We start from the raw sequence: 19,105 nt of genomic DNA, 5'->3' as shown, positions 1-19,105 counted from the left end.
ATGTATGTTATTGTGAGATGTCCATGTCGGATAAATGAAGTCAGTACAGTCCAGAAACAGACTTTGGAGACAAATCTACAAGTGTCCTTCCACTACAGAGAAGACCTAATTCAAATAATGTTAAATATGGTGATGGTACATACAGCAGTTCAGTTCAAAGTGGTTCACAGACTGCGTTGGTCTAAAGTGAAGTTGACAAAATTAAATCGGACTTGAATCCTACTTGTGATCGTTGTGAAGCTGAACTGGCCACACTGTCTCATATGTTCTAATTTTGTTCAAAACTGAAAAACTTCTGTCAGTCTATATTTAAATTTCTTTCGGATGTAACAGGGTCTCATATTGAACCTGAGGCAACAATTGCAATATTTGGCATTACATCACATTCTTTTCACCAAAAATCTAATTGCCTTCACTGCTCTTCTAGCTCGTAGACTAATGCTACTAAAATGGAAAGATTAACAACCTCCAACATTTAAATCTTGGTTTCTGGATCTTTTGCATCACTTAACATTGGAAAAAAATCAGATATTCTAAAAGAGGATGTGCCAATAATTTTTTCAGTACCTGGCAACCTGTTCTGAATCACATAAGAGGTCGATCCCTCACTTATTCCACAGTAGTCTTATTAATACGAGTCTGTGACTAATATCTGTGTTCCTTATTTATTTATTTACTATTGTCAATTATTTACTTATTTTTTAATTTTAATTTTTTTTTGGTGCAACAGGGTGGGAATGTTCGTGGGTTTGGGTTAAAAAACAAAAAAAAACAATGACTGTATTATGCTTTTCAGTGACTAGATATGTAATAAAAACACTTTGAACAAAAAAATATGGTGATCATTATAACAGCAGTAAGATGGAATTCAGTTATCAGTGGTGAATTCACTATTAATATTAGAGACAGAGGTGAATCTACTGTTCTGTTTAAGCAGCTCTGTCACTTAAACTGTAATGAAGTTAATTGATTCACACAACTATGACCCGTGTATCTGTGTTTGTGCATTAGCGGAATCACATTTCTTTAAGTTTCCCATTAAACCAAATCGTATGTTTCCACTCCGAAGCTCGGTTTTCCTCGTCCGTCATGTAATAGATGATGTGATTCTGTCATTACTGAACAAAGCGTCTTTTCTTCATCAGGTTTCGCTGCTTCTGCTCGGCCACCGCTTCGTGCATCACTGAACTGAACTAGATCTTCTTTCTTAAAATACTTGAGAGTCTTTTGATCCTGTGAACTGGATTTCTTCACCAACCTGTTCGTGGCTGCAGGGTTTTCCCCGAGTCCAGCCTTAATCCTCCTGACATTTGGAGCAGATGGCGGAATTTCCACGACAACTCAAAGGCCTCAAACAGTAGCCAAATAACCTCAGTGATGTGGTTCATCATAAAGTTCATGAACACAACAGTCGTCCTTCATGGTGCAGTTTATTTGGCATTTGATTAGATGTACATCTACCTCAGAAAAACACACTTGATCCCTGTAAATTAAGCATCGTTTCAATTTAAAGGCTCCAAAATAAGACCAAAAAAAAAAAATGTAGCCATAGTATTTTACTTAACACTTACTAGTTCTGACACCACCATAGTTTAGAACAGAAACTACTGTGTAAATGCAGCTGTTTGCGCTGATGTTTTAATATGTACAGTCGACATGAGACGGAACAATTCCATCAAAAGAAACAACAGTATCAGCATGCCAAAAGATAAAACCATGCACCGTACGTCCAAAAAGAATGCGTTGAAATTAAAAAACTAAATCAAGAAAGCATCACATAAACGCACAAGTTTGTTTCCTTTTCATGACTTTGTTGGAGAATCCATGAACCCACTACAGTCAGTGTCAAATAAAATAACAGAAAAAAAAGGACCAAAAAAATCTAAAAATCAACACAAAAGTAAAAAAAAAAAAAAGCTTTAAACAAACAATACATTCAAACATATTCACAGACACACAGCTGTTGTTTTAATACTGTGAACATGGATTCAACTCAGGTTATTCACTGAAAAATGTGTCAAGAGTGTTTTCAGAACAGGAGTCGAACACGTTCACGCTGGAATTTACTCTTTTATTACAGTTTCCACTTCGATCCCACTGAAAAACAAAACAAAAAAACTAACAAAAAAATAGAAAACAAAACACAAGACCCATTAACACCAAATACAAAAGACTCACAGCTACAGTCAATAACACCATCATCACCGTCATCATCATCATCATCATCATCGTCATCATCACCGTCAGTAGCTGTACAAAAGCTGAAAATATGAGGTGTACCGCAAATCACACCAACAAATCAGGCATGAACAGGCAGCATTCAAATCTAAAAAAAAAAAAAAATCCCTAAAAAAAAACAGAAAAGAAAAAACCTGATTTTCAAATAATGAACGTGCAAAACATTGAGATTTAATTCACTAAATATAATTGATATTCCGTACAACTACCCTGCTATAAACTGAAAACATGAACAACAGGAGAACCTGACGGATTCAAGAACTCCATGGAAACAATCTCCAATAAACTGATTTCCTTTGTCATTTACTGACAGGTATCTTTCCTATGAAAAGCATCATCTCTTTCATTTACTAAGAAACAAGGAATTCAGACTGATTTTGTCACACAAAAAGAACCAAGATTACAATCAATATCAAACTCATGCTTAGCAGTACCACAACATTCTTAGATACATGATGCCTTGGATTAACCGTACCTGGTACAAACTCTTGCGCAGGTTTAATCAAACCTTTACGCAGGTTTAACCAAACCTTCACACGGGTTTAACCAAACTTTTACGCAAGTTTAACCAAAACCTTAACCTCTCACCAACTAATTATGTTTTGGTGCCAGTCCAGTATGCACTATAAACCTGGAAGACGACTTTCTGTATCGGATGAATATGAAACTGTGGCGACAGTAGGTTTTGCTTGGTTGCATGAGATAAAATAGAGATTTCGGACAAACTGCAACCACCAGCAGAACTAATGAGAACATTATTAGAAACCCATACAGATACAAAAAAACCCAAAAGCTGCACAAGGGACAAAAGCTGATCTTTCATTTTTTGTCTTGTGATGGACAGAAGTGATGGATAAGTAACAAATTCAAAGGGTGCAGACCTGAGGGGGCGGGGTATTTACATCAGGGCATTGGGACCAATCAGGTCAGATCTGAGATTCAGAAGTTTAGTCAAAGCTTAAAGTAAAAGTGCAGCCTTTAGCCTTAGTGTTGTGTTTTTCAGTCCTTTCTGTCCACTCCGATGCCAGTGTCTTAAACAGAGACAAAGTGAGCCTCCTCCTTTCACTGCATCGTCTAAATGAAAGCATCTGCTGCCCGTTGACGTGTCTGTACAAACTCCAAGTATCGTCCATGTCCAGATTTTTAGTCGTGGACTCAGCGTCGTCCTTTTGTGGTTCAGTAGACGGAGACAGCGTCCTCATGACCGTCCACCACGGACACCAATGTCCTGGATCCGCTGCAGTCTGTCCACAGGCCTATACCACAGTGCTGAGGGAGGAGCTGCAGTCTGCGGGCGTGGTGCTGGGGGCGTGGCCTTCTGTGGGTGTGTCTGGCCTTACCAGGAGGGTGCTGCTATCTATAGAGTCTTCCCTCTCATGGGAGGGCAGGGCCACGTCTGGAACGGCGCCGCAAGCGTTGGGAATACTGGTCTGTAGCCCCTCCCCTATGCCGTTCATCTGGCTCGTTACCATGGAAACCCCACTGTGTCCTGGAAATAGAAACAGGATATAGTTACAGCTTCAACATTGGATTTAACATAAAGGGGGCACTGCTGAGCAGACGGGGGTCCTACCGAGGTCCACGTAGAGCAGGCTGTCTGGATTGATGGAGGCTTCATACGGAGGGGGAGGGTCGTCAGGGTGCTGGATGTCTGGATATTTATAGGCCGCATACGGAGGGGGCGGCTCCTGGAAATGAAAAGCCCCTCCCTCTCCATCATCAGACAGATGCAGCGGGGTCAGACCGGTGCCAAAGGCGTCTGGGCCGTAGTCAAACCCTGGGACCCGCCTCCCAAGGTTAAAGTGGTGCACTGACAAAAGAGACACACAGCCGGTTAACAGCAGGTTAACAACAGTTTCACAAATTCAGCCTTGAAATAAAGCAGAAGCAGGGTTATTTTGACTTGGTCATTTCAGAATAACTGGTATAGTTTAGCATGTTCCGTTCTGTTTTACTGACTAACCAGTACTATTCTAACCACAGTTTGACAACACCGTGACTCTGAAATCCCTGATGCATGACCATGACAGTACAGTTTGGAATGATTCCTTCAGATGAAAATAAAGACAGTTACTTGTGGTTTAAAATGATCATTTATGACAATTTCAGAAATCTAGAGACAGATTCAACTGTGCGGTGTTTCTTTTATCTGTGTTTTGGACCAGAGACTGAAATACACAAATCCCTTCCTGTACTGTATACTGCAGTTCATTTTCACCTGTATTTGTTGATAAAGTGCCAAACCTACTGCTACAGGATGAGGTCTTTCCTGAACATTCCTTTATCGTAAATAATGACGATACCCGTCAAATCCTTAGTAGTTTTTGGAAGTTCAACTGGTTCTGTTCTAGAAAACGTCACACGATTATTAGAAAGACATTAATTGACCCTAGAATGCTCCAACCTTTTGTTGAATGTACTGCTGCCTGAGTGGAGGGAATAATTTATATTTACTCATGAATAACGTCAACCAGACAAAACATAGAGTCTGTTGTTTCCACTCTGTCCACAGTGTAATACCAGTGTTACTGTGGTACTGCTTCAGTTTTTTAATGAGCATTTTCAAAAATGTTTCAACTACATTCAATGGACAAAAGCTGTGAGATGCAGTGAATTCATGCAATTCATTGCTAACAAGTAGCTACAAAACAGTAATGACAAATGTCATCATTTTATATAGTGATAAATATTATTACAATATATTACATATTATTGTATCTCCAGGGTTAATTTTTACACACATTATCATCTAAAATGGTTATAATGAGTGTGTCTTTACTTAATTTTACTCAATGCTTAATTTTTTTTTTTATCAGTATGATTGTTTTAAATGTTATGCCTCTAGATTTCTGAAATTGTCATAAATGATCATTTTAAACCAAAAGTTTGTATTTTCATCTGAACAAATCATTCAAAACTCATGAGTCGTGATTCCTCGTCTCTATTAACTCGTTCACGGACTCGTCTGTTACAACAAGATAACGAACTGTAAAGAAGAGACCAAACGTCACTATTCTACTGTTATTTTATCTGTGATCTACAGCTGAAGCAGCACTCGACTCAGGAGGAAAACATATATGATGAACTGAAACTGAACATATGAGTTTATGTCTAAATAAAGGACATCTGAATATCACTGCAGTATTTTTTATTTGGAATTTTCCATAGTGTCCTAGTTATTTCTCCTTTGCGCTTGTACACTGGTTAATTTAACTATGCCTTTCAATAATAACAGGGTGGACTCCTAATTAATTAACTGTGTGTGAATGAACACAGGTTGCATACGTACAGTTTCCTCCAATCAGTGTTTCAATACGTTCACGTCTTCTCTGGCGGAGTCTGTGCACCATGAACAGGAGGAGAGAAAGGATGAGGAAGGACGAGATGCAGCTGATGATCAGTCTCATCCCACTGGCCATCGAATCGAACAGACTGTTTCCATCTGGGGGAAAAGGGACATATTCTACATTTAAAAACAGTCCAGACATGCTGTCCAATCTAAATACCTCTACTTTTAACGTACTGGTTGCAGTATTCTGTCATTACAGAGTTACACATCCAGAGGCTGCAGTGATTCATACCCTTTAGATTTGTAGGCAGCGCCACCTTGTGGAGCCTGAGCCTTGACTACTCTGTTCCATCAAAGACCATTGATTTCATGATGAATGGTGGAAATTATCTGCGTCACTGTAGCAACATGTTTAAGTATTGATCAGCCTTTTAATCACCAAGGTCAGTCGATCATACAAACCAAGTCAGTTTCAAGTCATTTGAATAAAAAGTAGAGAAGTTTGTTCAAATATGCAAGTATAAAATGACCAAAATGACCATAAATCAAATGCCAGACTTCCTGTTGGTATGAGGTTTTATGATCCAAAGCTTGTTGTAGGTGTAGGTGTGATACACATATGTAGGTAAACTCAACCTGGTTATGAGCAGTGGTCTCTGTTCAGCTAGTTTTTGAACTTTGAAAATCAACTAAAGATGAATGAGAACTTACAAACTCAAATTATTTGTCTGCCATTTCTTCTGTACAAATCAACTTTTGGGAATTTTGGTGAATGTTTAGGTCCCAAAATGTGAGGGAGAATAAAATACTTATCAGAATGAACGTATAGTGGAACCTCGTAGTATGAGTGCACCTTAGTACGAGAAATTCGATTTACAAGCAGAAGCTCTTGATGATTTTTGTCTTAAAATACTAACAGAAATCCGCAGTAGGAACAGGTGCAGCCTCCATGGGGGTCATTTCACCTTCAGGAGCACCAGCGTTCAGATGGAAGAGGAGATTAGGAAACTCCCCAACAAGGACTATTATGGACCTGTTATTTAGTTCAGTCATTTAGGGTGTGTTACTGCCCCTTTAAGAGATGCAGGTAAAGCATAACCATGTGCCAGACATGAGAACACACACACACAAATGGTGCAGCACAGTTAAAGTCATGGACATGTACCAGTGTGTATGTGTAGTTAACCCCTGTTTCAGTTCATAAAGGCAAAGTAAGGCCAGAAAGGGCATATGACGTGAAGAGAGAGAGAGAGAACACCAGAAATTCTTCAACCTGGAGATTCTCCTCCCAGAAAATAACCCTCCTCCTCCTCCTCCTCCTCCTCCTCCACTGTCTTCCTTCCTTCACAAATCATCTCATCTTAAAGGTAAATAAGTTAACAAAATAATTTTATAATTGTTTTCTTTCTAACTGCACTTTTTCTGTTTTAAAAACCTTTAAAAGAGGATTTTTTTTCTGTGCTTTTTGGCGCCGCAACGGATTAATTATATTTCAATTAATTTCAATGGATAAAATTGGGTATGGATAAAAAAACAAGCTCGGTCATGGAATAAATACAATTCGTACGGTGAGGTTCCCCCTGTACTGCAGAGTGAACATCAAAGGTGCCTCTACTCATGTTAGTTTTTGCGATCCGGGGGGGTGATATTCAGATTGGCGTACCTGGGTCGAGGCAGGTGAACTTGCAGCACTCTTTGGGGTCTTTGCGGAAATGCTGGCAGCCTTGTGGACGTTCACACAGCGCAGCCACACACATCTCAGGTTCACCATCATGACAGGTGCAGCTCAGACATGGGTCGTCTCCTTTAGGGGTGAAGTAGTATCCCTCATTCACAACGTTGTCTTTTATATCCACGCACGTTTGTCCTGCACATGAAAACAAAGTCAAAGCTCAGGTAAAAATCATGACCAGAACTGCAGAAATCTGGAAAATGATCTTTCAAAATAAAACACATACTCCTTTTGCAGAGAAAGGGGAACTTCTTGTAACAGTTTTCAGCGTGCCAGCTGTGCAGGCCACGTTCATTCATGCTTTTAATCTGAAAACGCTGGAGCTGGGCACAGAAGACGTTGTCCTGAGTGGGAGATGCCTCCCCGACGTTGGCTAGACCCTCAGGTGGTAAAAACACCTGCAGAGACCCTGTGGACAAATAACACACATGTTTAGACTTTACAGCACAGGTGTCAAACACACAGCCCATGGGCTAAAACCGGCCCGCCAAAGCAGTGTATTAGGCAGGGAGCTGTGCACCTGTGATTTGCACGGTTCATTTCCGAAAAGCACGGCCAATAAAATGACTTGCTAAAAGCCATGCTAATCATCAATATATTGTTGTCTTTATCAAGGGTATTACCATGTCGAAATGCAAGCTTTTGGCTGGAAATACCGGGGGGTGGGGTGCTGCAGCAGGAGGCTCATAATGCTATTGTGTGATTACATACCCTGTTTTTTTTTTTTTTGGTGACTCTGTTCCTCCATTTCTGCCTAATACACTGGACCAAAGGGTCCAGTTCGACCCATGGGATGAATTTGTGAAAAGCAACAATTACACTGAAGATATTAACAATCATTTTAGTTTAGGTTCCACATTCAGCCCAATTCAATCTCAAGTGGGTCACACCAGTAAAATACTATCATAATAACCTATAAATAATGATAACTCCAAATTCTTCTCTTTCTTTTAGTGTAAAATTACATGAATGTTTACATTACAAACTATCCTTTAAAAAAATGTGAATAACCTGGAAAATATGAACAAACTGAAATGTCTTAAGAGAATTAAATGTAATTTTAGCAATATTCTGTCTGTTACCAAATGGTTTGTGTATTTGTTGATCCACTGTGATCTGTAAGTTGTAATGTACATGTGTAAATAAGAAACTGAGGCATAATATTGTTAAAATTGCACTTATTTTTCTTAATATAGTTCAGTTTTATCATGGTTGTTCACATTTTTTTAAGGATAGTTTGTAGATGTAAAGGTTTTCATAGAGTAATTTTACTTTTTTCACTCTAAAACAGACAAAAGTTTGGAGTTGGCATTATTTATATATTATTATCTTCTTATTTTACCGGTCCGGCCCACGTCAGATCTAAAATGGAGGATGTGGACCCTGAACTAAAATGAGTTTGATGCTCTTGTTTTACATGAATCAGGCTAAAGCAGTTGGTAAAAGTGTTGTAATTACCTTTATAAGCCACCTCCCAGCGGCCCTGTAACGAGTGGTTCTGATTGGTGATCACATACTGGTAGCCCACCCAGAACCTACAAACAAACAAAAGAAGATCTGAACTAAAGCCACTGTGTTAAGTTCAGACAGTCTTTGTAAGTGAATGTAAAGAGTGATGGGCGTGAATATGAGTGGCATCACCACTGGTGGAAATGAAAAACCAATACACACAAACTGAGTAAATGTTCAGAACTCCCCGTTTGGATCGTCTGTTTGTTGAATACACTCACTTGCACTGGTCTCTGCGCTCACACACTTTGTCGTCGAAGTCCACCTCGATCTTCAGGATGAACTGCAGCTCCTCATTGGTTACGAACGTGGCCAATGAGCCGTTGACCTTCTGACAGGTGTCCACCGCCTGCCAGTAGTTCTCATTCCTCAGGTAGACTTTATAACAGCTGGCCGTCTTTTCATAGTGATGCCAGCCACTGGGGCATTTCTCTGCACATGGACAGGGTTTGCTGAGGCTGGTACAACATCACAAATACAACATCCACTGAACCCAACCCAGTTCCATTGATTAAAGCAGATACTCACTGTTGAAGCGAACCGGCTGGGCCACTCCAATCACATCTTCAACCTGGTCGTAGCTGTTTCCAAAGTGGAAGCGTTCCTCCTTCACAGCTGCAAAAATGAGCCGGAAAGTCACTAGATGCACATGTTAGTGTTTAAATGTAATATTACAGCCTCACACACTGGAAGAAGCTTTTTCATGTATTTGTTTGCTTCTGCACCAGCAACTGCGTGGACACTTAAATTAATACTGTTTGCTTTTCAGTTTCTCTATGAAAATGTAATTTAATGTGGAAGGAAAAAGCATCCCTGTATAGACTGTTTTATCTGCTTATAGCATTTCTTATGCTTATTCAGAGTAAATGAATAATCATATGAAAAATTTATACTCTACAAACCACAAAGTTTGTGTCATATTGAAGCCAATGAAGATTTCAGACTCATAAAGGCAAAACTAAAGCATTGGTTTATTAACATTCAAAGTAGATTATAGTGTAATGTTTATAGTCAAAAGTACAAAATTAAGTAGAATAATGAATTTCATAATGTTGCGTTGATGAACTGTACCAATACGATTCCCAAAAAGTAAGTTGTTTTTGTCTTTCTAATAACTAAGGAATCCTTGCCGCCACACCATACATTTGATACAAAAAATCATCACCGTCACATTAGACTTATTACACATATGTATAATATATAATAAGCTTTCTATTTTCAATAAGAAGCTGTGCGCTCTGTACAATTTTCCTCCCATTTTTTTTTTAGCCACTTAAGAATTATGCACATGCTCCAAACTGTCGGGCATGCACAACCGCTTTCCTTTTGATGTAAACCTCCGGTAGTGAAACCTGTCGTACTGAATTTACCTTGTTTATTTATCATTTACTTTAGTAAATTTCACTTTATTTGGATATTCAAAACTACACAGTTAAAGGGGGTAAAAATAACACGTATGTAAAACCAGCCCGCTGTATGCTGTACCAAATTTACCCATGTAGTGTGCATGTGTGAAAACACAGGAAGAACACGGGGGTAAAAATTGCACTGCACCTTTCTGAGGTAATCAAAAGATCAGCGTGTGAAGGTTTTTTTTTTCTACACTGAGCAGCTGCTACAACGAAAGGTGAGTGTTTCAAATAAAATTATCATAGTGTTAATTTGTGGATTGGACTATAAGAGGTGGGCCGCCACTGGCAGAGTTTCCATACAGGAGAGCTCTGCAACTCTTTTATGAGAAACCAAGAAGAATAAGCGCATGGACAAAACCTGTGGACTATGTCATTGAGTATATCATGGCTCAGTAAGTAATACTATTCTCATTATTAAATGTTATCATGAAATTATAAAATGCTGTTGCAATGCAGAACAGAAACCGAACAACTCCCCCCCGCCACACCAAGAGATCAATTCCACTGTGGATCTGTGATGGACATCAGTGCACACACTCAGAAACACTTCCAGAAATCACTGTCTGTGGACGCACGTCGCTATGACAACCACAGGTACAGGATGAGGCTGTATCTCTGACAGAACTCCTCCTCTGGACCAAAACTCATTTAAAATAGTGGAAAACCGTTCTGTGATCAGATTAGTGCAAATTTCAGGTTCTTTTGGGAACCGTGGACGCCCTAACCTCCGGGCGACAGAGAAGTCCTGATGAAACTAAAAATATATATGATAAAGACACCTCAGGGCCGTTGAGCTGCTCTAATCCTATATCAGACTGGAATGAGCTGACAGTACCATCACAGTTCTCAAACATTTATGGACTGTTGTTAAAGATGATACTGAACGCTGGTAAATAAGGTCCTGTTCCAACTCTATGGAGACATGACAGTTCTTTTCTTAATAGCACTTTTTCTAGATTTAAACGTTTGACATTTTTCTATGTTCTATTACAGATAAAATATGGATTTGGGAAACTTGCAAATCATTACATTCAGTTTTTTATGTATATTTCACACAGCATCCAACCTTTTTTAGATTAGAGTTGTATATGCATTTGTGACAAATGAATGCTTTATGAAGAATAAATAAATGAAATAAATACTTAATGCTTTGGCATTCAGTGCTGTTTGTTGCACTGCCTGTTCTACAAATGTGGCTTTAAATGAAATGAATAAACTCCAGTTCAGACTCTTGGTATCAGTGTGATGTATTATGGGAAATCCAGCATCATTAAGTTAAAGTATGCTGAGCTACGGCTGTATGCAGGTCATATGGTGTTCTCAATCCTTTCAATAATTCCCTTTATTCAATCGGAGAACTAGGGATAAGCTCTCACTGGGCTCAAGGGGAAAACAAAAGGATTTTGGTTAAAGGCTTAAACCAAGATCAAAATTAAACAAAGAGGGACGGAGACACATGGACAGACTCTGCCATTTAACACTGTGGATCAGGAGGCCTTTTCAAACCCCACCCTGGCCTTTCACCTGGTCCGAGCTGTGGGCCTGGACAGTGTGTTTCTTTCTATAGTCGTAGTAATAACTGAACTACTTACGGGGACAGTCCATCTCATCACTCTTGTCCTCACATGCTGTCCATCCATCACACTGCCAGGACATCGGAATACACTGCAGCTTCCCACTGCGGCAGGCGAACTGGCCCGGACAGCGCTGCTCTGTAAACACAAGCGCAACAATGGTGTAGTCATGGCAACACGCCACGAGTATGACAGGACAGCAAAAATGAAAACACATGACCCCCCCCCCCCCCAAAAAAAAAAAACAAACAAACAATAATTAAATGAATGAATGAATGTGAAAACAGTGGTACTTTTATGACCAGCACTAGCACTTAATCAATTTGTTCATCAACGGCAGTTGTTCAATAGTGTTTTCATTTTACTGGCCTCTGGTTGGTCAAGTCACAGTGTCAGTGTTGTAACACATTATGTCTTTTTTTAATACTGACACTTATAAATTAAATGAAAACTATATACATATTAGTATTAAGTACTAGGTACACTGTACTTTTCTTGATGCTACATTTAACTCTCCTAACTTTTATTACCTACTGTTGTTTTTACTCCTTCCTGTGTCCATCTTGCCTGTTTGTTTACATATTTTATATATATAGAAACGTACATGTATATTTGCATATTTTATTGTGTTTGCTGTAAAGCCTGTTGTAATGCTATTTTGATCAATCTTTGTTTATTTCAGCCTTGTTAACACTGTCATATGATTTTTTTTTTTGCGGTATTTCGGTGCATTTCCAGTCCGAGGCCGACAGACATATACTTCTGGTCTCTATAAGCTTTTTGTCCATTTATCACTTTCAGTTCATTGTCTATGCTAAGTGGGTCATCCATACCACGAGTTTAACATGTGTGATACCAATAATCCATGAGATCTGTCTGCATATCAGTTCCCTCAGGTCTATTACACCAACCAACCAATCATATCAATTGTATTAATCACAGGAGATAAAATTCATCTGTGTTTGTAGATGCGTGTCCATCTAAAACTACACATCTGAAATCACAGCCACTTTAATATGTGCTGCGTCCTTACCTGAGAATAATCTTGCCAGAGCTGGCCGTGGACCTGAAACAAATAGAAACGATACAGTAACTACCCTGTATTATCCTCTATGTCAGTATCTGGGTGGTTTGGAGGAATTATTTAATTAATCAATTAATAAGATGCACTTGAATCTAATAAAAATGGTAATTTTCATTTTTGCAATGTGACACACATTAACTCATCACAATTAGATCAGTTTTCATCTTTACTGGTAACAAGACTAATTGGAAAACACGCATTTGTGAATGTATTATTGAGTATCTATTATCTATTACCAATCTACTATCTATTAGACAGGCATCAAACATATGACCCGTGGGCCAAAACCGGCCCACCAAAGAGTCCTATTCGGTGGAAAAGGTGGGATGAATTTGTGAAACGCAAAAATTACACCAATGACAATGACAATCAAGGATTTTAAAATCACTTTAAGTTCAACTTCCACATACAGACCAATATGATCTCAAATGGATCAGTAAAATACTATCATAATAACCCAGAAATAATGACAACTCCAAATTTTTCTCGTTTTACAAAAAATGTGAATAACCTGAACAACATGAAATGCCTTAAAAGAAGTCAGTGCAATTTCATCAATATTCTGCTTGTTACTAAATGTTTTGTGTATTTGTAGATCCACTGTCATCTATAATTTGTAATGCATATGCATAAATGATAAACTGAGGCATCATATTGTTAACATTGCCATTATTTTACTGAAGACATATCAGGTTGTTCATGTTATTCACATTTTTAAGGAAACTTTGTAGACGTAAACACTTTCATAATGTGTACTTTTTTCAGTGTTATTATTTTACTGGTTCGGCCTACTTCAGACCACATTGAGCTGAATGTGGAACTGAACTACACAAGTTTGACAGCCCTGGTCAATTTAGAGTCGAAAGTCTTTAGTTCATCAGTTCCTCCTTGTTGAAGGACATTATAAGACTATAACAGCTGTGTTAAATACACATACAGTTAAAGCTGAAGTGGTTAGTTGTCGTTATGTGAGCTTATTATAAACTGTGGTTAACTACTGATAGTCTCCTCTTCCCTTTCCTGTGTGATCGGAGCGGCTTTGAAAAAAACATTTGAAGATGTATGATCAGATACTGAAAAGTTCTTTAATTGGGACATCTAACCTGAAAAAATTAATTAAAATTCTTATTTTATCTGAACCATTTGTCACACACTGTTCAGAACAGATTATTAAATACTAGGAGAAAACATTTTCTAAAGTATAAAGAAAACAGAGCAGTCTTTTAATATATGATAGAAAAAAAAATGAAGGCTCAGCAATACCTTTACAATGAGGTCAACACAGTAGGTTTAATGAAATTAAACATGAAGTTCAATTATTGTTTTACTGTCTCATCTCACATGAGGTGTTTTCTTCTTTTCTCTTGAATTGATAATTATGTAAATGTTGATAAGTTTGTACTGAATGTTCCTACTGTTGGTTTAAGATGAAACTGTAAAATAACTTCTGACCTTGTAATAAAATGTCTAACCACAGCGACTGTATGTCTGGTGTTTTCTGGGCATTTAACATACAAAACAAAAACAAACAAACAAATAAAAAAATATATATAAACAACTTAAAACCATATTGAATATCTGTTAAAGAAGTGAATGTTTTGTTTTGAGACCAGATAGAGAAGGTGAGTAATGGTAATTACACTTTGGTGCTTATTCTAAAAGTTAAATTCAGTTTAATTAATAAATGTTTCTTATAAAACTCTGCTGTATCTTCAGCGATGGTCCTGTCTGGGAATTATACCATTATTAACTATTAAATGATTATCATTCTAGAATGATTTCTGTAGGATTAACTTAGTGAAGGTTATAAGGAGGCAAAATAAAATCATGTCATTTAGAGATTACATTTCAGTTTCTCTCTTACTGTTTGGACATTGACGTGTCTACTCGACAAAATGAGTGAAACCTGAAAAACCTGAGGCTTTGGCTTACATAACTAACTTACTTACATAACTAACAGAAAAATATACAAAAAAGAACCACCACTGTCTCCTGTCACAGATACGTCACAAACACAGCTATGATTTCGTATAGTGTGTTACATGATGACAAATCATTCCATGGTACAAATAAATACTAATTAATCAAAATAAAAGCCAGCATTTGTGTTTTACCTGGTCACTAAAATAGAAAATGAGAAATCCTCTATGTGTTGGACCAATAGATGTGACATTTTTATAATATTAATGAAGTACCTACATCAGAGGAGTACTAAGTACAACTGAAACATGATTTAATTGTGACCAGTTAGAGTTACTGTTGGAAAGAAGATGATTCAGAATAAGTTTCAGTGACTGAAAGACAGGTATAAGATGACTGTGCTTATGGGGATGACAGATGATCAATATCACTCAAACATTTTCAGTTGCTATTGAAGTTCATTTAGTTACTCAACAACACGACAAATTCAGGCATAAAGTTTTCAGCTTGGTGGATATTACACAAATGGACGGTGGTCCCATTAATAGAACAAACTAATCACTAATAGTCACATAGAACTGCGAACACACAACAGAACTGGAACACAAACAGGGTTGAACAAAGCCCTATCATTTAACCTGGGCTTTTGGGAATATAACGTGAAAATGAATCACTTAGTCTAAATGTGAACCCACATGTTTCAAAAAGCCTAATGTGATCAGACTGGTACAAAATCTTCCTCCATTCGGGTCTGAACGTCACAGTTTCACCCAGAGAACCTGGGTCCAAAACCAACGCATACACTCCTCAAAAACTCACAGACTTTAGTTTTCAGTTTACGGCCAAATTTACATCAACAAAGACACTGTGTTTACCAAGCATTTAACAATTAATTCACATTCTATTAATTGTTATTCTTAAAGCCAAATTCTAATGTAAATTCTAAAGGAACCACAAAACAGCCCCGTGGCATGAACCTCTCTACACAGTTGTTTTTTAGTAAGTTGACCTGATTCTACTACTTTACTCTTTTTTTTTTTTAGTTCAAGTGCTAATAGTTTCTTTCACCTACACAGCTGTGAGGATCACAAGACTGACCCTGGAGGAAACCTCACATTTGTTATTGTTCCTTCACAAATGTACTTAAAAAACGTAATTAAAGTAAAATGAAGGTAAAAGACTTGAAAAATGTCTCATTGGATTTGTTCACAAGGAACCTATAAAGACATTTGTGAGTATTTGCTGACATTTTAGAGTAAACTGTAAGTCTAACTGTACATTCCATGAGTCCTGATGAGTTGGATGTGCATTTAACTCAGAAACACCCAAACATCAACTTTACACAGTCTAAAATCTACTGGAAAATAAAACTGTTAATTGTCTTTATTGTGTCCTCAGTAGGTGATACTACTGCTGTGGGTTTGAAAAAATAGACAATCTCAGCCAATTTATCGTTAAATGTGGATATGATCTGCTCTATGTTAAAGGTCTGCCTCTGCACTAGTATTAAGTGTTTTTTCTTTTTTTAAATCAGTTTTCAAGGCTTGTATTCAGGCTGTTTGGTGCATGGACATGAATCTGATGTAAAAATACAATTTAAACAGACAAACCCACCTCAGCTGTCTGTATTAAACGGGACAAACTAGAACATTTTGACCAAAACCTCAGCTCATATTTAATGTCTATTATGGTCATTTAGCTGTTCTCCAGTGTAAACATATGACGAGGATCACGGTTTGAACAGTCTGTGTCAGTTCGTCATAATAATGGTGTTTAGTTTAACATTACCGTTTCAAATACATGATCCTTCCCTGATCATCGACTCTTACTTTGGTTTGACTAAAATACCGCCGACCCCAGCCCTGTCCCTGCCACCGGGGGTCGCACCGACCCGCGGCCCCGGTTCACCTAGCAGGCCTCTGCCTCCGCCGGACCATCCGTAATCTGCCCCCCGGCTCCGACTGAGGCCGGCGGGCCGAACGGAGTGGAAGCAGCCCTGGTTTCTTTACCTGTCCGTGGTGGGTCCGTTAAGGTGAGGACGAAAAGAAGAGAGAAGAGGACGAAACTGTTGCTGTCAGCCTTCGGCAACATTTATCCTCCATTCATAGTAACTCCTCCGCCCAGAAATGATCCAACTACACCGAGGATTTACGCCGACGGATACGGTTCACCGGTGAACACAGCTTCTACACATCTTTATGCACTCAAGAAGCAGCTGAAGAACGACAATATTCTATGTAAAACATAGTCACACCGAGCTGCGACGCGGGATGATGGTTGTTGTGTCGAGGAGTTAACGTTAGATAAGCGACCGATCCGTTCCGTGCTCCACCGTCCCGTCCCGCTGGAACGGCGCTGATCCAAGATGGCCGCCGACTCCCATCACAACAATCCCAGACATGCAACGCACAGGAGGAGGGCGGGGCCGGAGGAGCTGACGGGGCGGGGTCTGGCAGACGGGGCGGAGTCGCACAGATGAAGTGAAATGATTACAAACGTGTAATTATGTGTGTACTTCTGGATATTGTTCTGATAAATATGTAAGCCTACGTTATTCTGTAATTTATCACGCAGCGGGTTTTCCGGTAAATTAAGGACATTATTAAGGGACTTTGATGAATGTGGTTGTACCGATTAGGCTACATAGAGAAGAACAAAAATCAAACAATTAGTCAAAATGTATGTATGTAGCTCCACATCACAGTAAAAGTTATCTAATGACTCTTTACATTTAGAGCTGGTCTAAACTCTCAGCTCAACTCCAACTCAGTGTTGCATTATCAGCATATACTTGTTCTTCACATTTTAGGTAATATCTCTTAGTCTGGTTTTACCATAATTTGATTACACTGTAATGTAGACTTACGCATGTTACTATGTAATTTTTTATATGGTTTGAAAGCCCAACCTGTTGTTTTTCCTGAGCCACCATCATTAAATGACACCCAGTTTTTTATGTTGTAGCCTGTGGGTAATTGCCATGCATAAAGTTGGTGCAATAAAAATACCTCTTAAAATAAAAATTGTGGTTTGTTTTAAAAACGTAGAAATTACTACTGTAAAGTACAGCAGTAATTTACTACTATTTAAATATTGTGGCAAGATAAAGTATGACATTTTCTGATTATCTGCATGAAATGGTTATAAAGTGTGATTGGATCTGCAGGTAAGTCACAAGTACAGACAAACAGCACATGCTTAACTTAACACCAAACAAAACGGTGGAATAACTGACCCCTTTAATGTAACGACTGGTTGAACCCTATTTACAGTAACCTTAAATGTGTTGTTTTATCTGTCGATCAGACCTGAATTATGTCCAGAGACATTTCAGACCATTCTACCTCATGGAACTGTATCCTCTCATCCATATTCTGAGGATGTGTGGTGTGAATGGTTCTGTTCCGGTTATTCCACTGCAGCTCTGTTGGCTCTGACTGGCTCCTTCCAGAAGCTGTTTTTTGTTTTTCTGACGCCGTTGTAGTTGTTTTACTTCTATGTTTGTGGTCATTGTTCCGCTGGGTCACCAGCTTCTACTGGTCTCCAGCTGGTGAACATCCACCCTGACATTATGCTGGAGGACACGCTGATAAACCTGATGATGTCATGTGGTCCAGACCCTGAGGCAGTAAAACCGAACCACATCATGATGCTCCACTGTGGGGATGATGTTCTCATGTTAGTACTCACTTCCTTTTTTACATCAAACCCCAGACAGACAGTGATGTGTTTTTGTAAATAATCCTCTTCTTCCATGGTTTCATGCACTGAACGTGTCTGTTTGCTCTTTGACGTATATTAGACTCATGAACAGACGTTCACCAGTTCCAATGCTTCCTTCAGGCCTGTAACTGTTACTCCACGGTTGTTTTTTTTTTTGTTTTTTTTTTTTTAACCTCCTGATCATTGTGTCCTCAGAGTCAGTTTGTCTGGTTATCCATTTTTATGGAGAGTATCCAGAAGTATTTCATCGACTCCATTTCTGTCCTCAAAGTCTCCTTTCAGTCACATGGAAATCAGCAGTTCTTGACTCAAGGTCTTCATACATGTCTTTTTTGCGAGTCATGGTTCATGGTGAGCAGATACTTTTTGTGAACAGTAAACTCATTAGGTCTGAATGTTTTTTTTTTTTTGTGTTTTTTTTTTATAAATCAAGAAAACTAAATTTATGGTTTTTGAAAGTTGTTAGGAAATCATTGATGATGTTAAACTAAAAATCTGTAATAGTGAGATTGAAAGAGTATTTATTTATTTTGACAAAATTCCTTGGGTTTGTGATTGACCGCAAACTAACATGGAGACAACATATTGGTTACATCAAAGGTAAACAACCTAAATCAATAGAAA

General features: G+C 38.4%; 1 protein-coding gene across 2 annotated transcripts; it reads right to left on the bottom strand.

Moving 5' to 3' along the window:
- Positions 1–1,411: 1,411 nt before the first annotated feature.
- dgcr2 (DiGeorge syndrome critical region gene 2) lies at positions 1,412–17,142 on the bottom strand. Of its 2 annotated transcripts, XM_030149246.1 has the most exons (11): positions 16,768–17,142; positions 12,788–12,820; positions 11,773–11,892; positions 9,297–9,383; positions 8,990–9,200; positions 8,718–8,794; positions 7,486–7,668; positions 7,191–7,394; positions 5,528–5,680; positions 3,812–4,048; positions 1,412–3,727 (listed from the first exon to the last, which is right to left on the bottom strand). In XM_030149246.1, the coding sequence occupies exons 1-11, from the start codon at positions 16,847–16,849 to the stop codon at positions 3,495–3,497; spliced, it is 1,620 nt and encodes a 539-aa protein (XP_030005106.1). In that variant the 5' UTR covers positions 16,850–17,142; the 3' UTR covers positions 1,412–3,494. The 2 variants fall into 2 exon arrangements, with proteins under 2 accessions (XP_030005106.1, XP_030005107.1); XM_030149247.1 differs by lacking the exon at positions 12,788–12,820.
- Positions 17,143–19,105: the final 1,963 nt, after the last annotated feature.

Source organism: Sphaeramia orbicularis, chromosome 12 (genome assembly GCF_902148855.1).
Source record: "Sphaeramia orbicularis chromosome 12, fSphaOr1.1, whole genome shotgun sequence".
In the NCBI taxonomy this organism is placed as follows: Eukaryota; Metazoa; Chordata; class Actinopteri; order Kurtiformes; family Apogonidae; genus Sphaeramia; species Sphaeramia orbicularis.
This window is presented reverse-complemented; position numbering and strand designations above follow the sequence as displayed.

Excerpts from the sequence above, each read along its gene's own strand:
- dgcr2 (XM_030149246.1), bottom strand. The coding sequence starts at position 16,849 with ATGTTGCCGAAGGCTGACAGCAACAGTTTCGTCCTCTTCTCTCTTCTT. Across the intron at positions 11,893-12,787 it reads TCTGGCAAGATTATTCTCAG|AGCAGCGCTGTCCGGGCCAG; the intron begins GTAAGGACGCAG and ends TTGTGTTTACAG. Across the intron at positions 9,201-9,296 it reads CCAGCCGGTTCGCTTCAACA|AGAAATGCCCCAGTGGCTGG; the intron begins GTGAGTATCTGC and ends GTCCATGTGCAG.